This window comes from Catharus ustulatus, chromosome 1 (genome assembly GCF_009819885.2).
Source record: "Catharus ustulatus isolate bCatUst1 chromosome 1, bCatUst1.pri.v2, whole genome shotgun sequence".
Lineage (NCBI taxonomy): Eukaryota > Metazoa > Chordata > Aves > Passeriformes > Turdidae > Catharus > Catharus ustulatus.
The window spans coordinates 52,805,344-52,824,034 of NC_046221.1; the positions used below are offsets into that span (position 1 = coordinate 52,805,344).

Here is an 18,691-nt window from a genome sequence, read left to right on the forward strand (position 1 = left end):
TCTTTTCTTTTCTTTTCTTTTCTTTTCTTTTCTTTTCTTTTCTTTTCTTTTCTTTTCTTTTCTTTTCTTTTCTTTTCTTTTCTTTTCTTTTCTTTTCTTTTCTTTTCTTTTTCTTCCTCCTCTTTATTTACAATCTGGTTTCTAATAGAACTATAGTTAAAAGGAAAGACATTCACAGAAGATATTTATGTGTACAAACACACTGCCCTGCATTCATTCTAATTTGCATGCTGCTGCTGTTAGAATGCAAGATTTCTGTTTAATTTCTCTAGGATGGATTATGACATCCGATTACAGTAATTTCATTATTATAAGCCACACCTGATTATAAGCCACACTTCCAGGTGTCGGCAACTTTTTTATTCTTTGTCCATATGTAAGCCGCACCTGATTATAAGCCGCATGTTACAATATAGAGTGTGATAAAAGGTATCTGTTCTATCACCATCTGTTGAGGGTGGGGGCAATGATCCTTATTTCTGTGGGAGATACTCTGCTAACGGGCCATCCATTGAAACCAAGCGGGGCATTGTTCTTTATCTTTTCACAACCCATCCTTCCTCCAGAGAGTAATTTTCTGCTAATGGCCCACTGAGTCCCACTGTGTGACTGATAAAATTACTTCATCCCATTGGAAGTTACTCCAGCCAGGGGGAAGAGCCCAACATTTCTTACCAGAATAAAAAACAGAGGTTTTGGGACACTGGACTCCAGAGGAAAACTGGATTTCTCCACATCACCACTGGACCTTTAGAGGGAAACTGCACCTTCTACAGGGCCACTACTTCAACTGAATCACATCTGTCACTGCAGGAGGACTGCAACCACCATTTAATGGGACTGCTACCAACACCCTGCCTGATGGGGTGTCAGGTTGTACTCTGACTTTGTTAGGGTTTCTTTGTAGTGCTGTATTTCTATTTTAATTTCCCTAGAAAAGAACTGTTATTCCTAATTCCCATATCTTTGCCTGAGAGCCCCTTGATTTCAAAATTTTAATAATTTGGAGGGAGGGGGTTTACATTCTCCATTTCAAAGAGAAGCTCCTGCCTTTCTCAGCAGACACCTGTCCTCCAAACTAAAACAGCAACTTTTCGTTCTTTGTCCATATATAAGCCGCACCTGATTATAAGCTGCACTTCAGGTTTGGACGAAAATTTTAGTCAAAATGGTGCGGCTTACAATCGTGAAATTACTGGTACTAGAATTTAGGTTCCGCTTTTCAAGAATGACACCCTTTCAGGATTACCATGCTTGATGTAATGTAAAATCATTCACAGGAAAAACCAGATTGAAAGCTATTGCTTGTTGAACTTAGCTTCAATTCCAACAGATGCCCTGGAAATTAGATGCATCTGCCATTAAAGGACATTGTTTTAATTAAAATGAATTCTTATGTGGACAATAAACTTGTACATATACACAATTGCTTCAGCAGTCTTACTAAAATACTTGTGATGACCATCCTCTCACATTATGCTGCCTAGAGCGTGATCCTAAAATACTCTGTATCCTTGAAGGGGTAACTGCTAGGAGAGATATAAAAGGTACAGGTAAAGTTTAAGACATGAGAATTACAAAGCATAAATGCTCCAGTACAAGTTAAAGATACATATTCCTATTTCATACATCTGAATTTTTTATCAGTAAATATGGAATAATCAGTGTGTCAAAGACCTGATTCAAAACCACCATACTGGATTGTGGATTTTCCATGAGGCTTGGTTGACATCAAAATATTTTCCATTGTTCTGGCTCTTTGGAGCTCCATATCTCATTACCTGCTGGTCTGCAAGTCTTGTGAATGAGAATCAAAAATATTGCTTACATTATTTCACTAACACTGACAGCCCTGATCTCCAGCCCAGTCTTGCTCTCCTCACTACTGGTGGCAGTTTTGCCATAGTTTCCTGTGGTGTCAGGAATGACCCTTTAGAAACACAACTTGGACACTTTGGTTCCCAAAACAGTACAAAAAGCTGCATTTTTCTGCACAGTTCAAATAGGTGAAACAGCTAAAAACTAGGTGATAAAATACAGATTATTTTAATATTCTTCGGGGAAATTACAGAGTTTTATAAAACCAGGATCCACTATCCCCTCAAAAAGATTTTCCCACACACCTGTTAAACAACATGGATTTTAGGCACAAGTAAGAGTGGGTGAAATAAACTACGGATGTTGTTTCAGCCTTGCAACGGAAGAAATTCTCAGAATAGATATAGTGCTAGCAAAATATATTTCTAAGTCTGCTTCTGCTTCACTGCCAGGATGCTGAATGACCAGTGCCTATAATTAAGCATACAACATTCTCAGAAATGAAATACAAAGCAGACAGGCAAGAATTCACCTTAAGTCACCAAATCCCTACAAAGAGACCAGCTGCTTGTTGATAATATTGTGTTTAAGGTTCAGTTTAAGGAGAAACAAGAATTCTAATATTTAAAGGTTTCTAGAGTTATGAAAATATTTTACCACAGCACAAAAGTATTTCACATAAAAAGGTCCATGGTGTCCAGTCAATGGAGAGGTACAGATGCTTGACTTAATTTCAAACTTAAGACACTAATTTATAGCTATAGCTTATGCAATGGTCAAAGGTTATTTTCCAGAAGTTCTTGCTTAATCTCCCAGGGCTGTGGGACATCAGCTGGTAATTTTTTAGAAAATCAGTGGGTAGATATCATAAGCCTCACTGTCATAACCAGAGAAAACTGTCTCTTGCTTTGCCGAGTTAGACATGGTTAGACATGGAGACCAAGTCACCTTTCCCTTCTAATGTCATGCTGAGGCATTTGGCAATTTGCACTATATCTGTTAAATCTGCCTCTCCCACATAAAGCAACAGAGGACTCTAGTCTCTCACGATACGTAAGTCTGATCTTCCTTACAGACATTAAATTCAGATTAGGAGTTTTTTCCTGCAAATCAAATGCCAATCTATGCAAACTATACTCTATTCACTTCTCTTGGTAACTTGAAGTTGTAGGGAAGGATGTTTTTCAGAGTGGACTAAAATAACATTAAAATAAAATGAAACATAAAATCATAGAGAAAAGATAATGCCTTTTCAATCCTACAGAGCCATCTGTGATTGCTATGTAATTTGCTGAGTGGTGGTAGAGGGTTGATCCATCCCCAGCTGATATTCCCCAAGGAGAGAAGACTTATTTTACACCTATGATTAAACCCAGAACTCATCTGTTTGATTACAGACAAGAGAGGGAGAGGTTAATACTGGAGGAAAGGCAAAAGACTGCAGAGCACAAGAGTGACAGAGGTCATTCTTATGCCTACCTGAACCTCTCTGCCATGTAGGTTACCTGAGAACGTGTAACAGCTTTTAAAATGGGCAACTTTTTAATATGCTAATTCCAAATCGATAAATAGAAGAAATTAATGGGCTTGATTTGCTCTGATATCTATGTTCTATGATAATGTTCCTTCAGAACAGGACTTTAGGTTACCATCCTTAAAACCCAAACTATCTGCCTTTCTGACAAATTGTGCTTATCAATGTCTTGACTTATTTTCTTTCCCCTACATGATTTTTTTTTTCATTCTTAAAGTATCAATTAGAATAATGAAAGTTGCAACCAAGGAAATAAGGAAATAAAAAACACCAGCACTGCTCAGTGCAGCAGATTGCATGTTTGGGTGAAAAATAAATCTTTCTTGTGCAGAAAAATGAATTAAATCTGAGCTACTAAACCCCGAAATATTAAAAAAAAAAACCAAATCTAGGACTGTCACAAGAATAAATACTTTTAAATGGAAATTCCTGGTATAATTTCTGTTCTTTTAGCACATGGCAAAGCCCTGAAATATATTCATTCCTTCATTCTGTTTCACTGCAAAACCTGTCCACCATGTTTCTCCACAGAGAGCAAGCTAAAGCTTTGTTATTGCCACTAAAGGATATTAAGTCTTCAAGCTGTCCCTTTGTCTTTCCTTCTAGCTGCCTGCCTGCTGTTCCAGTGGTACCTATGACACTCCTGATTTGAGAGGAAAAATGGGATGCAATGCTGTACTTGGTACTGGCCTTACTATTCTTAAAAACTCCATACAAAGATAGTAAAATAGTTTGGGTAAATCTCTGTATTGAAAACTAACTCTCCCCATGCTGTGTGCTCCTCATATGCTCTGGAGGCAGTTTTCAAGCCTCCTGTGCCTCACCTTCCTGACTGTGCAAACACTGCCAGTGGGAGGCTTTCCTTGCAAAGGGATGGAAAAAAGGGATTTAAGGAATAAATTATTACTCTCAAGTTGAAAAACAATATGTGAAGTCTGTGGGTTCAAATGCTATACTAAAGCTGTATTAATATTTCTATGACAGCCTATTAAGAAGAAACAGAAGCAAACAAAGTCTGGCTCTAATTCCCTACTACAGTGCACAGTATATGCCAATATAACACAGGCAGATCTGAGTTTAACCTGCCATGTGCCTCAGGTGGTGACCTGGTGCCACAGACAAAGACGCAGGAACAGACTAGGTCTACAGATTCACACAGTATCATTCTCCCTCAGAGACCAACAAAATAATACAAAAAACCTTTAAAGCCTCCTGCGCTTTATGATAATCTTCCTTAGTAATAGTAGTAGTAGTTGCAGTAACAGTATTTTTACATCGTTGATGAGAATTGCACGCAATCAGTGAAGTGCCTGGATCAAGAAGATTGGTCCTGCCAGGGCTGACGAGATGTTGAGAAACTGGTGAATAAGATTTGCATTAGTCCTCACCCCCATCCCATCCCCAGCCTGAACCCCTGGATCAATGTCACCAAAATAAACGGTGATGTGGTCAAGGTGCAAGGCTGAGGGCAGACTGTGGGGAAGTGGCCAGCCAGGAAGGAACACAATGCCAGGAAGAAAGGGCTGCCACTTGTTCTCAGGACAGAACCACCCACATTTTAAACAGCTTTTAAAAATATAAAAAACAGCCCTGTTTCTTGTCACAGGTATCCAGAACATCTCTGAACACACAGAGAAATAGACAGGTTTACTGAAAATTATAACCAATGATGAAGCTGCAAAACTGCTGTGCTTTGTTGTAGTTGTTGTGATACAGAAGGGGCAATTTGCTGTAAATAAATATTAAAAAGTATTTTTTTTAATGCTTGAGATATTCTTTTTTTTCTCCAGTCTCAGTAGTATTTTCCTGTCACTTGCTCCTCCAGTTGTGCTGATCTTTTTATCCTATGTGTGCTCAAGTGTTCGACACAGAGTGTTCTCTCTCCACTGCAAGAGTCATCCCCGTCCCACCCTGGCCCAGCTCATATCCCACCCCAGGCCCCAACCCCGTGGGCTTAGATAAGCCATTCCTTCTTGCTCTCGTCTATGGTCTCCGTGAAGTTGGGGTCATTGTTCATGATGGCGGCGTCGGCGCTCTCGGCTGACTCTGCCCCTTTGGCCTCATTGGTGTGATAGGTTCCCTTGTGGCGGAACATGTAGCGGATCAGGAACACCAAGGTGCAGAGGATGGTGAAGATCACCACTGCGATGACACCTGCACATAGGAGGAAAGAAAAGATGCCCCTGGTGAGACCAGCTGCAGACTTTAACACAACGAAAGAAAAAACCACAGATTTTAACACAAAGAAAACTCCTCTGAGCTGAGTTGAAGCTACTCGGGCAGGTGGGCATCATCACAGCTGCTTGGTTTCCACTACTCAAATATTTATATATAGTTGTCACTATATGCAAAATGCAGCTCCATGAAGTCTGCTGGTGACTCTCATCCTGTAGGTAAAAACGTCAAGATTAATACCTATTTACAGATCTAAGCTTTCCTGACCATGAGGAACAGGACGCTGAGCACTCCCAGGACAGTGGGGTGTATTGGTGATGTGTGGGCAGCTCTTTGAAGGTGTAATCTCTGATGTTCACTGTCTAGTCAATGGCTATAAAGACCTTTCATAGCTCCTCTACATGTCCTTGAAAATTGGCTTGGTTCACTGCTGGTTCACACCACCCACTAAGCACTGGCTTCACATATTTGCAAATGTTCCTGCTTTATCATCAGTTCTAGCCTTAATTGCTCTCCCTGCAATGGTCTATGTTGGGTTCAACCCTGTTATAGAGAAGTCTCGTGAATGTTATCCTCTTAGGCATAAGTATCTGATAAAACAACGTGATAAAACAACACTGCTCCTGTTTGGGCCCTTCTCTACAGGCAAAAAATCTTCCAGGATGAAGATGTTATAAAATTTTCAGGTTAAAAATCTCTCGTTATCAGCCAGAGTTATGTTATACCACTTTACATTAACTGATGTATTGGGCAGGTGAACTGAGGCTGTTTAAGTGTGGCCTGAATTTTCTGAGGAATGCAGTGTTATCCTTCCACTACTGTAAAGTTTCAAAGTGTAAGGAAAAGTTATAAGTAATAATAAAAATATAAATTAGAAAGGAAAAATTACACAGCAAACCAAGACTAAAGCAACAAACCTAAACCTGGCTATGGAAATATACTGCCTTATTGCCAACTGCAATTCTTCTCAATCAGAGACATATAATGCAAGGTATCTTGAAAAAGTAGACAATGTTCTTACCTCCAATAATAGCTGAGTTTCTGTTAACTCCATCTCCTATAGCTTGACCATTGTATGGAAAATCAGCACTTGCTGTAAATAGAAAATTAAAGATTTATGTTGTAAAAGCAGTGAAACTTCTGTAGAAGTTCAGAAATACATCCAAGATCCTCACATACAACTTAAAGAAAAAAGCAGTGGTCACTAGATATTTATCTATAGATTAATAAAAACAAAAATATCTGTCAATATTATCTAATCCCTCAGAACTACTTGTTTCTTCCTTGTAACAAAAATAAAATTAAAATAAAGGAGATATCCTTGATATGCATTGCTTTTGGTACAGAAGGACATTTTGTCCTTTACTAGCATAAAGTCAGTAAGTTTTAAGTGGTAAAATAGCACAAAACTAAACAAATGCCTCTCTTTTAAAAGTGTGTAATCATACTTATTATTACAGAGATTTTTGCATTTGTCACTGCTACCCATTAAAGGCTAAAGAAGCTTCCAGGATTTTGTGACCACATTGGGTACAAATTCAAGCTCCTTGAAAGAAAAACTTGAATCCCTTTTGCTGCTGCACAGTCCAAGGTAAGAGAGGAGTTGCAACTTCTGTTGGTCAGAGCCATAGGGCTAACTCACATAGCACATGCCAGAACTTTTGCCTCTCTGGGAGAAAGCCCAGTATGCCACTTGAGCCACTGCTGGAGGTGCTGTGGAGCTGAGGAGCAAGGCTGTGACCTGGAGGAGCTGAGCCATGGCAGGCATAGAAGCTGAGGATGAGGAGAGCCTCCAGCACACAGTAAGGAGAGGAAACACAAGCAGATGTGCTGGAGCATTCATTTGCCAGTGATCTGAAAAGGAGAGACTCCTTGCAGTGGAGTTGGATGAAATTGGGTAAATTTGGATGGTAGCCTTGGTTTTAACCTCCAGAAAATACCACAGAGGCTTTTCAAAGGCAATTTCATGAATTAAACTTATTATCAGCATTTTCTTTATAGTCAGACATAGCAACTAGACACTGCAATGACTAAGACAGCCCAGGGAGGTGGATGAGTGGTTGCAACCATTTCCATCTTTGTCACTGAACCATGGCATTGATTTTGAAATAGAGAAAATGTTGTTAAAAGAGTGTTAACTGGAGAAAGTCAAAATAATCAAAAATAAATACTGCTTCTTAGGGCAGTATTTAAAACCCCACTGTATTTTCCTCGCTTGATGGATTAGGTGATACTGTATGAAAATAATCAGTTGCCTTTACAGACCAGTGATGCATTCAATATACCAAAAACTGGCTAAGGGAATTCAACTGTCTTTCTGTCAGCATGGAGTAAAATCCATAATAAAGTTCCTTTTGTATTGTAAAGTAGCTGCACAAAAGAATGAATGGTTTCAGCTTGCTACATGGCCTGAAAAGAGGTTTGGGGCTAGCATAGCCCTCTGTGTGCCTACTCAGGGAGAGAGTTAACCCAGCTGTGTGTTCAGCAGCTAGTTTTTGGCTGGCTGCCTGGGGGACAAACAGGAGAGAGCTTCTCAGAGCTCAGCGGAGGTGCCCTGTCCAGCAGTACTTCTGCCTTTGACATTTGTTGGTGCTCTGGTTTCTGAAAACCTTCTTTTGCACCCTTCTGAAATGAATGAAGTTATAAATCGTAAAAGAGAAATAAATACCTAGTTCCGTATCAGTGGATTTTGCACCAAAGAACTGTGCCAGGACCATTTGGACATTTTGGATCCATAAACATACCCTTGCAGTGCTAAAAGGGAAGGGCTGGCAGTGGGAAATCCTACTTTTAAACCTGCCCTCCCTGCATCTCAAGGAAAATCCTAAAGCCATATAAGACTGTGGGGAAAGCATCAGTTTGCCAAATCACAAGGAATTCCTCTCTGTCATTCTAACCCAGAAGGAGGCTCCTTGTCATCCAAGCAGCACCACAAGCAGTTCACAAGTCCTAGCATTTGCCACTTGCTTGAGAGTTGGTCTCCTGCATCCTCACACAAGAAATCTGAAAATCTGCAATGGTCGCAGTTCCTCCTTTCCTTAAAATTGAATATGATAATTTATCTTCTTTTAAAAGGTTATTTCAAGGACATTGGCACCAACGAAGTGTGAAGAAAGAGGAAAGCTGCTGTTCCATGGCAGTATCATCCTACTCGAGCTGCCCCATCACACTGGCTATGCTACACAGGATTCCTGGCAGATGGAAGACCACAGCCTATGATGTTCAACAGGCACTGAAGCACACTGCAGGATAAGGAAGGGCATGAGGAACTCCATCCTTGATCTTGTCTGCGAGCTGCTGCTAGGACTAGACCCAATGCCTCCACCACAGCTGCTCTCCATTGCACCCTGTCATCTTACACACTTAGGAGGTGCTGTCCATTGGATCAACAAGCACTCGTGACTCACTCTGAGACTCTCACCTCAGACAAAAAGGATACAGGAACATGTGTCTGGGAGCAGGGGACACTGTATTTCAGCAAGAGCTCACCACCAGATTGGCAAAATTGTGCCCTGCTGCAGCTGCTGGAGAGCCAAGTGTGCTGCAGGAAAAAAAGGAGTTTAGACTTTCATGAATCTTTTTTTTTAAAGCACTTGCAGCAGTGTTGGCAGATATTATCACCGTAATTCATGAATTGCTGTTCTGTTATTCTTATGCCACCAAGAGAAATGCTTGTGTATATGGGAGTTTTTTTGACTGAAAAATTGTATCTAAAATCTCATCCAAATATGGGGTTATAGAATATATTTTGCTGCAAAAATATCTATACTTTCTTTTACTTTAAGTATTACTATAGATAGATATAGGAGAAAGAAAACAACTAACTAATTTCTTTTTTAATGGGAAGTTCCCTTGAAATTCTTCAGTAGCTTCTCAAAAGATCAGAAATAGCTACAGATCAGAGGTCTAAGAACCACAAAAGGGCAATTACTGCCACAGCAATCAGGAAGAAAAGAACATATGAGTGTACAGTCCTTGACCCTCCAAGATGAGCTTAACAGAGTATTGTCCATAACAGGTACCAAGTGCAGGTATATCAGACAGGAGTTACACCCTTCAAACACATGGGGATTTCTCTCTGACATTACTACAGTCACATTCCTTGGCAATATTAAGCAACTTTGCCAAAAAGACAACTAACACGAGTTTTTCTTCCACTGCTGCTGAATTAAGGAACTAAAAGAGGAAATAGCATGTTAGAGCATGCTGACAAAGGGATGGCAGTAATACTGATCCTCTAGTAAAAGCACAGAAGACTATAAAGTGCTGTTCATGGGCTGTAAAGAGTAATTCCTAAACTGAATCTTCTCTAGGTTTCTCCAAGTACCTAGGGTCTCACATGTGTGATTCAAAACATGTAGACAGGAGCAAAGAGTTTTTTAATGTATCCTGGAAAACAGAAAATCTATTCTGAAAGGCTAAATATTGACCCAAGAAATGTCCTGCCAGCTGCCTGAAATACTCTGCAGCTGTGGCACAGAGCCATCAGTTTGCTGTCACAGCTCACCAAAGACCTTTTCCCAAAACCTGCAGCTAGTGCAGGGACAGATTGCCCTGTATCAGGAAACACTAAACTCCTCTGTGGCTTACAAACATCACTTCGTCTGGTTCCCTTCCAGGATCCAAGTTGGCTGATGCTGTTTTTTGCACCCTGTCTTTCCACAGCAGGTCATCAGGTTTGCTTCAAACACGACCATCCTGAAGCTAACTTATACAAAGGGACACAGTATACTTTGCATTCTCTTTCTTTCATGGGCTGCTGTTTACAAGACCAAAGTTTCAATAACCACAGAGTAAATCTACAGACTCTATACTTATGTTTTGCACTTTTCAACTTTCTTTTATTAGACTTACGGTAAATGGTGTTAAAAAAATTTGCATCATCAGAAAGGGTGAATAAAGATGGACTGTAGGCAAATTCCATATTCTGGAAGACATTCGAAGTTTTAGATGATCACCAAAACACAGTAGAAGACCTACCATCTTTCATGATGGCCACCATAGTCATTGCCACAGCCAGATGCAAAACAGCAGCCCTCAATGAATGGAGAGGGAAGACAGGACTGGATAAACAGCACAATTAGGATTAGATGTTAAAGATGACAGATGTGCTTAGTTTAGCTGAGTGAATTAATTCTGCTTCATTATAACAGGCATGATTTTGCATCTGGCATTTTCAGAGGAAAAATGTTTTACAATGGATCCCACATAAAAGCCTTTCACAAATTCACGAAATTGAGATTACAAAATGACCTTGGTAAAGAAGGTGAATGTGGGTTGAGAAATGAGCAAAAGGCTGTTCAGTAAGGCAAGGGGAAGCCAAAACCAAAGGTGGGGTGGGGCTTTTCAGAAATAGAGAAGTATCAAGAAGTACACAGTAAAAAGACAAATTTTGTTTTGAGATACATAACCAGGATTTTAAAACTAAATTTAAAATTAATGTTTTAAGAAAATACATATATATATATATATATATATATATATATATATATATATGTCAATTTTTTAAACTGAACTTTTTTACTGAGTATGCAAGTCTTGGTTAAAATATACCACCTACAAAGGAAGATACAGTTAAGATTTGCTCCAAAAAAGGAGGTATGAGATTTATCACAGTTCTAAAACAATTGATGAAATGTGAAATGCTGGAAAGTGAGTTTGTTCAGACTATATATCTAATGTGCTGCAAGACATCTTTGGCCTTTCATCTTTACAGATGTCCACAGTTTTGAGAGGTGTTCGTCCATTGTTAAAAATTAAAAGTTGGGTTTTCACATAAATATAAACTGGAGAAGCAACCAGAACCACCGGATCTGGTGATCCCAAGGTATATACAATCCTCATTAATCAAGGCATTAATTAGAAGTAGAAAAGTAATATAACAAAATAAAAGAAGTGAACTATAACTCTTTCTTCCTAATTCTAATTCTATTTTGCAGCCAAGCATCCTAGAATTGACTTTGCAATGAATGGAAATGCTCACTTACATGTTAAGATAATGAGAAAGTGTTGGACACCAGATTCATTCACTAATCTGGCTCTCCATAGGACAACAGCACAGAGAAAAATAAAAGCAAGCTCTCTGGTAGCATTCTGTAAATTACGTCAGCTTTGCTGGTCAGGTGAGACTGTACTGTGTGGTTTGGAATTACAGAGCTCACCTTATTACAGACTCTAAGACTCTAATTGCTTGAGTCTTGATAGTAGAAATGTGCAGTCACAGCCACATTCCCCTTCCTGAAGGGACTGGATCACAAGTAAAACTCTAAACACATGCATATAGATGATGGAGCAGGAGTAAACAATGCCATTACAACCCTTAGAGTGCCCTTTCATGCTCATTCCACTACCCATATCCATCCCACCCACTTCTCCTGAGTTTGATTCTGTGAAGAGCTCCCATTACACGTAAAAAACTGCAGCAATTCAGCAAAGAAAAAAAAATCTGAAGCAGTATTAAAAAAGCTATCTCTTTTAATGGACATTTTTATGTGTCTTACTTTGTATTCAAAGGTCATATCTTTTATTTTTTTTAATTAATTTTTTTCCTACTTCTCTAAGCTGTAAACCCAGGAAAATGACTCCTACTCCTTCTAGGCATTTGACAGCAGATTCTGAGGGAGAACTGTTTAACATTAAACTCTGTTAACAGACATTACCTGAAATCCTACTAACATCAGGTTAAGCATCGAACCAAGAATTTGGCTGAAGTGATTTTTTATATTAAACATCACCAAGTTTAAAAAAAACCCAACAACCTCACACTTACCCCTCACAAAATATTTAAAATATATTATTAACCATGTTGTTTGTAAAAGGTCAGGCTTGTTCTAGTGTACTATGTGGGGTCAATCATTACTCCTTGAATTTTTAGTGATGTTGCAAGTGTATTGTTAGAGGGCTATATGCATGTGCCTATTATGAGTCACTTTCCCGACTTTATGGAAATAGAAATCTTCATATTAATGGACTTAATAAATTTTATTTGGCACAAGTTACAGGATATTGGAAAAAATACACCCACTTAGCAATTCTGTAACTACCAGAACAGATGTGCAGCTTAGAGGGAAAACTGGGGCTTTTAATTTTAAAAATGTCATCTTTTTCTTTCTCTTGCCCATAACGGTAATTATTTGGAACATGAAAATCTCCATGTTGGAACAAAATTCACTGATTTCTTCAATCTTTTACAACCATCTTGACTGGGGGGGATAGAAAGAAAAAACCCCTAATAAAAATGATAAAAAATCCTCCAATGCATTAATAGTTAAGTTATTTGGAGTAATTACTTACACTAAGTTTTGTCAGGTATCTTCTGTTAGATCAAAAATATTTTGAAAGGTTACATTTTATTTTCCCCAAGAACTTTTAATTGAATCGCAAGTGGTTTTTACGTCAGCTTCTGGTGAGTTCTGCTGAGATAGATGCATGCACAGAGATAATAGAAAACACTAAACCTGTGGATTTACATTTTTGGTGTGAAGGCTCTCCAATCCTGTCTTTTTATTCCAATATGAAAAGAGTATAAATTAAAAAATCCTCTTAAATGATGGCTTAATAGAAACATTGTCCTCTGAACACCCTTCTGCATGCAAATGTGTGGGACAGTGGGAAAGTAAGTGGAGATTATAGAAGAAAAGTGTTGTTGGATATTACGGTAAAAAAAAAGCATGAATTTTAGAATGAACCATGGAGAGCTAACAATGAACAATGGTAGTGCTGGGAGAAAATGAAGGGAAAGCTCCATGGTCAATGAACTGGGACAACAGAGACTCTTGACACTAGACAGCAGATAACCCAATCAGTCAAGATAGCTGTTGACAATTGCTGTGTTACCAGCCGTTTAATTTCCTTCTGCAGGTGAGCTTTGCTGTCCATGCTCTAAGGAGAGGAGGAAATGGACTTTTATCAATGGCTTACACTAAGAGAGTTGTACAATATCCTTTTATTTTGGCCTTGAAAGGCAATCTTCCTAGCAAAGGGACTGAAAAATTTGTACCTTGTTAGGAGACCCATCCTTGCAGCTCAAACTCCCCCAGACATCCTCCTGGATGAAATACAAAACAGGAAAAACATTCCTGCACTGTCTGTTGGGATGGGTTAGGTGATTCTCCCTTGCTTCCCCATTTTTATGATAGTTTCACACCTTCTTTTGCACACAAGCAAGTAATTGCACCAAGTAGTTGTAAGGCTAGAGACTTTATAATACTAATATCTGGTACTTGGAAACTACAGAATTTATTAATTTAAAAAGGAGAACAGACATTTAGCAACACTTTTGATTTTGTTTATCTGCAGTTGAACTTCAGCAAGTTGGATCTCAGAATTAGTATTTTGAACATTTACTCCACCAGATTTCCAATTGATTTGCAGCACATTAGAGCACTCTCATCCGTCAAAGACCTAAACTCATCTATCTTTTTATTCCTGGTAGCAACATCTATTTGACACTGAGTCTCACTATGACTCCAAACAAGCGTCATGGTGGCCTAAGCTATCACTTCCATAAGAATTTTATGAGCAGTGCTTACATTTCACCTGTTGAGGAAGATATACAAATACTTCCTTCTATAATTAATGTAGAAGATTAAGCGCTTTGGTGCTCTCAAAGGAACAATGGAGTTGATGCTGGTCAAAGCCCGGCTGTATACAGCTAATCACTGACAATGGACCCAAAGGGAATGTGTGAAAGAAATTCTCCTCCCTCCCTCCCCTCTCCCCATCCAAAAGAAGGAAGAAAATCCTCTCCAATGACCAAGAATACCAAACAAACCTGTAAAGTTATGACAGCTACACAAAAGGAGATAAAAAAAGAGAAAGGCTTGGATTGGGGATAAGAAATGGGTCAGATTGGAGAGTTTAAACCTAAAAAACCCTTTAATAGCTGTAATGACCTGACTGTAATCTAGAATAACCCCTTACACATGAAATAAGTGCATTTCTGCCTGAGGAAGGGAAAAAGAAATCAGTCACATGAAGTGCTCAGGTATCTAAATGCTTCTTTCTCTACTCCATTTCCCCCTAATTTATGCCATTTCTATGTTCCTGGTTATGATTAGTACTTGTGTAAAAAACAAAAAAAAGTCTGCAGAGGATGGAAAAGACTCTCTTTTTAATATTAGCACCTTCTCTTGACATTAGGCAGCAGCATTAATATTCAAATCACTGCTTATGAAATAGCTACAATACTGGTCTGTCAACGCATACCAGAAGAATTTACAAGCTTGGCAGTCTGCCAACAGTCTGATACATTAGACAGAGTGTCAGAAATCCCACACAGAAATTATGTAGTCTTAAAGTTAACAGAAAGCTAAGCATAATTCTGTGAAGGAGCTAAATGAGACTGAGGGAGGTGTTTTTATTCCAAATCAATAGAGAGATTTGCAGTAATTCAAGCACTGTAATTAAACCCTTTAAGGATGAAACACTGATTGTGCCAAATTTCAGAAAGGTGCTCTTCCTAGTTAGCTGTTTGATGGGCACAAGAAAAATAGAAACTCCTGCATTTAAATGTTTACCATTTACCCTCTTGTCTGCAAGAAACACTTGGTGCTTAGAAACTGAGCTATGAGTTTCTGCTAGACTTTATCCCTTCTGACTGTCTGACAAAAAAATGCTACCTGCTTGTTTTGAAAACAACTCAGGTCAAGGCCATGGACTTCTGAGACAACGTTTATATCGGAGCATGGGGGATGAATGCTGGTCACTCTCAATAGAGTAAACAATCACAAAAATGCACCAGACTGGCAGTGGAAGAACCTGTTGACCCACAGGGTAGGTTGCAAGTACATTTTCAGTCTCTTGTATAAAAAGTATAAATATTAAGCTACCTTACTGGCAGACAAACAGCCTCTCAATATTTACATGCTATGTTAATTAAAAAAAAAAACAAAACAAACCAACCACCTCGAGTAATCAGTAACCCTGAAGAGAGAATCTGGCATCATTCTCTGATTGCAGTACAGATTTGCTATGCTTGAAAATAGGAGGACTGTCATTTTATTCTAGTAATGCCTTCACATCTATTTCTAATTTTGTTAACACTAGGATATCAAATTTAGATGTGTAAGTCTGGCATCATGAACAAATGTGGGTGCAGATCCTCTCTGCCTCCTGCCTGGACTTGCATGCCCTTGCAGGAAGCCTAGGGAAGTGACCCTGCTCTCCTGCCATCCCCTAAAAAAGAGAATGAGCACTATGTCATATTGCACCACTGACTTTAATGTCCATGCTCTTGGATTCACTGATGTGTACAGGAGACTTTCAATGTCTGTGGCAAGGAGAAGAGTGTTTTGTTTGTGTGTTTGTGACTTAAGACCACTTTGAGGCCGCACAGTCACCCATTCGGCAAATAGTGCCTTTGATTCTTCCTTCCCCACTGCGTCATTTGCAACAAGCCCTTGACAAGGGCAAAAGCTATTTCCCATCTTCCTAGCCACATCTATAACAGCACACATCTGACCCAGTTTCTTCTCAGGTGCTGCTGCTCTGCGCTCTGAAATGTGGTACCAGTGGTCAGGGAGTGAGATGCGACACAACCGATGGCTTCTGAATCTGGAAGGTGACCTTCAGTAACATCAGTGACACTTTCTCATAGTGCAAAAATTGACTGCTCTCTTCCACCTGACAAAGAAATTAGCTGACCAAATTAGTGAGCTTAGATGTTTGGCTAGTGCTCAGTGCTGTTGCTCACCTCTCCTGCCATCACTTGTTAATGGAAGAGGAATGACTTTGCAACAAAAAGAGAGTGAATCCTGCAGGCAGCTGTTTTAATCTTGGTGATAATGGTACATGATTTTTCCAGACATGCTCAATATAGGTTTCAAAGTAAGCTGTTGATTTGTAAAAGGCAAGACCTTTCAACTATTACCGAAAAATAAAGAGCATTTAGGATTTAAACATACATAGTCAGAAAAAGTGACGCCTCTCGAAGAATGTTGCAGATGTAGCATTTAATCCCACTCCATTTAATTTGTAATATTTTGAAGTGAATATAGATTCAACTAAATCCCATGTTAAATACTCTAGATGCTATTCTGTTCATACTCAGAGTAAATGCATCTTGCAGCTAGACAATGCTATGACAGCTTAGAGCTATTAAGCACAGTTTGCCAGCTATTGTGTATGCCTTTCTGGATCTCTTGCTTTTACTAAATTAAAGATTGGGTGGTTTGGCAAGCTGGAGCACATTTTACCTAAAACAGAGAGGTATATCCATGTAACAGGTTTCCTTTATCTTTTTTTTTACATAAGAAAACTTGGGAGGTGAAATTTCATTAGTAATCAGCAGAACCTTAGGTAAAAGCACCCACATACTGAACAATGTCACTACAGTAATATACAACTTCTAATTTTAATTACCAGGCATTTTAAGTGTTGAATTTTTTTACACTAAAAATAATCATGTTTGGGCTTTTGTTTGCATCTCTACAATGAGCAAGGCATCAGTTATCATTCACCTATATCTTAGCTCATTTGAACTGAGAGATATTAAAAACCCCTTGTGATTAGTTTTTTTTAACCTATGCAGCAGTAATAGATATGAAAATGCACACCAATACAGTTAAAAGCTATAGAAATTAAAACTTTTGTTTTGAATTGTATGTCACACAGGTAATTCAATGGTTTGGACGATATGTAAAGGTAGAACATGTAATTTTTAAATACTATGTTCATTTATCAGGCTCTTTGTAGCCTCTTTTCTACACTCTTATTGTTGTAACCAAGGCAAATTGGATTATCCGACATGAACTGAGATAATACTGATGGGAGGAAAACACAGGAAGTGAACTATATGGATGATCTGCTTGGATGTCATTATTGACCTTTTTCTTTTAAATTACCAGAAAGTCACGTTCCAGAAAAGACTGACTTGTTGAATTCCTGTGCTTCATCATCACCAAGAAAGGATCGCTATAGCAACAGGAAAAGACTATGCATTGTGGGAATACTCACAAGCTGAACAAGGCCATGGTTTAAGATAATGTCCCATGAGCATGGCAAAATGCCAGCCAGCGGAGGGAGGGAAGTGGGACTTCTACAATAACAAAGGAATTTAAAAAGACCTAATACTGTAAATGTGAAATACGTGTACTCAAGGCTAAAAGAAAATGCAAGACAGTGAATCGGCAAGTTGTATAGCTCATTTGTCTGGGCAGAAAATCAACAGGTTCTTCTACTGGTAAATCCCTGTGTTAGTTTTTAAAGGTCAGCTGCCAAATGACTGATGCATGTCATTATGATTTTCCCTTTAGCCCTCTCTGTTTTGCAGCTAGCAGGAGATGTTAATTCAGTAACTACACCGAAGAGTTTAAGAAAACATCTCATGTAGGTCACCCATCAGGCAGAAACCTGATTAACTTCCAGCAATTATCTGGAAAGTCTGATCCAGCATTGTCATCAAGAGGTGAAAGGATCATTACTTTTGTCATCTGGTGTATCTGTTCTATTTAGATACTTATCTTTGATCACCCCTACAACATTTTTCAACTCTCAAAGTTCAATTCCACAATATTTGAGAAACAAAGCTAAAAACCTACGCTTAACTCCAAATATTAATCAGGATGAGTTCAGAGTATGTCACTGAATGAAACTTAAACCATATGATACTTCCCACAAAATTTTTCCTGACTTTATCTATTTTCACTATGAAACATCCATCCTCATCTCTCATGTTTTGTCAAGAACTATTTGAAATTAAATAAGTAACAAAACACTAAAAATTACAGATAAAAACACGTTTGAAATGCATATAGCAATTGCTGTTTTCAAAGCCATGTTATTTGCAACCACTTCTTTGTGGCAAAGTGTGGCTTTTGCTTTAACATCACTCCATGTGCTTCTGTGAATTTCAAAGCCGCTTTTTGTCTTTGTCCCTTCAGCCAGTTTAGTAAAGGAGTAAATTCACAGTGAGAGAAGTGAGACAATTCCAGTTCTGGAGAGAATGACGTACCTCTGATTCCTCCATTTTCTCTCTCAACGTGATTTGTGTTAGAAAGTCTTAAGTAGGGTTTGGGAAACATAAAAAATCCTCAATGAAAACTGCCAATTTACTGATGCAAAGTGACACTAAATCCAAGCATTGTAATTTAGATGAAGATCACTTTGATGACTGACAGGCTATGTATGACTGATGCCTCAAGGTTATCTTCCTGTGACTGAACT

At 38.7% G+C, this 18,691-nt stretch overlaps 1 protein-coding gene across 1 annotated transcript in view; it reads right to left on the reverse strand.

The window, feature by feature from the left end:
• Positions 1 to 4,035: 4,035 nt before the first annotated feature.
• CNTNAP2 (contactin associated protein 2) overlaps positions 4,036 to 18,691 on the reverse strand; it is a 1,181,910-nt gene continuing 1,167,254 nt past the window's right edge. Inside the window, 2 exon segments of the mRNA XM_033052691.1 lie at positions 4,036 to 5,506; positions 6,549 to 6,620. Of these exon segments, the coding sequence (XP_032908582.1) occupies positions 5,307 to 5,506; positions 6,549 to 6,620 (272 nt within the window). The 3' untranslated portion in view covers positions 4,036 to 5,306.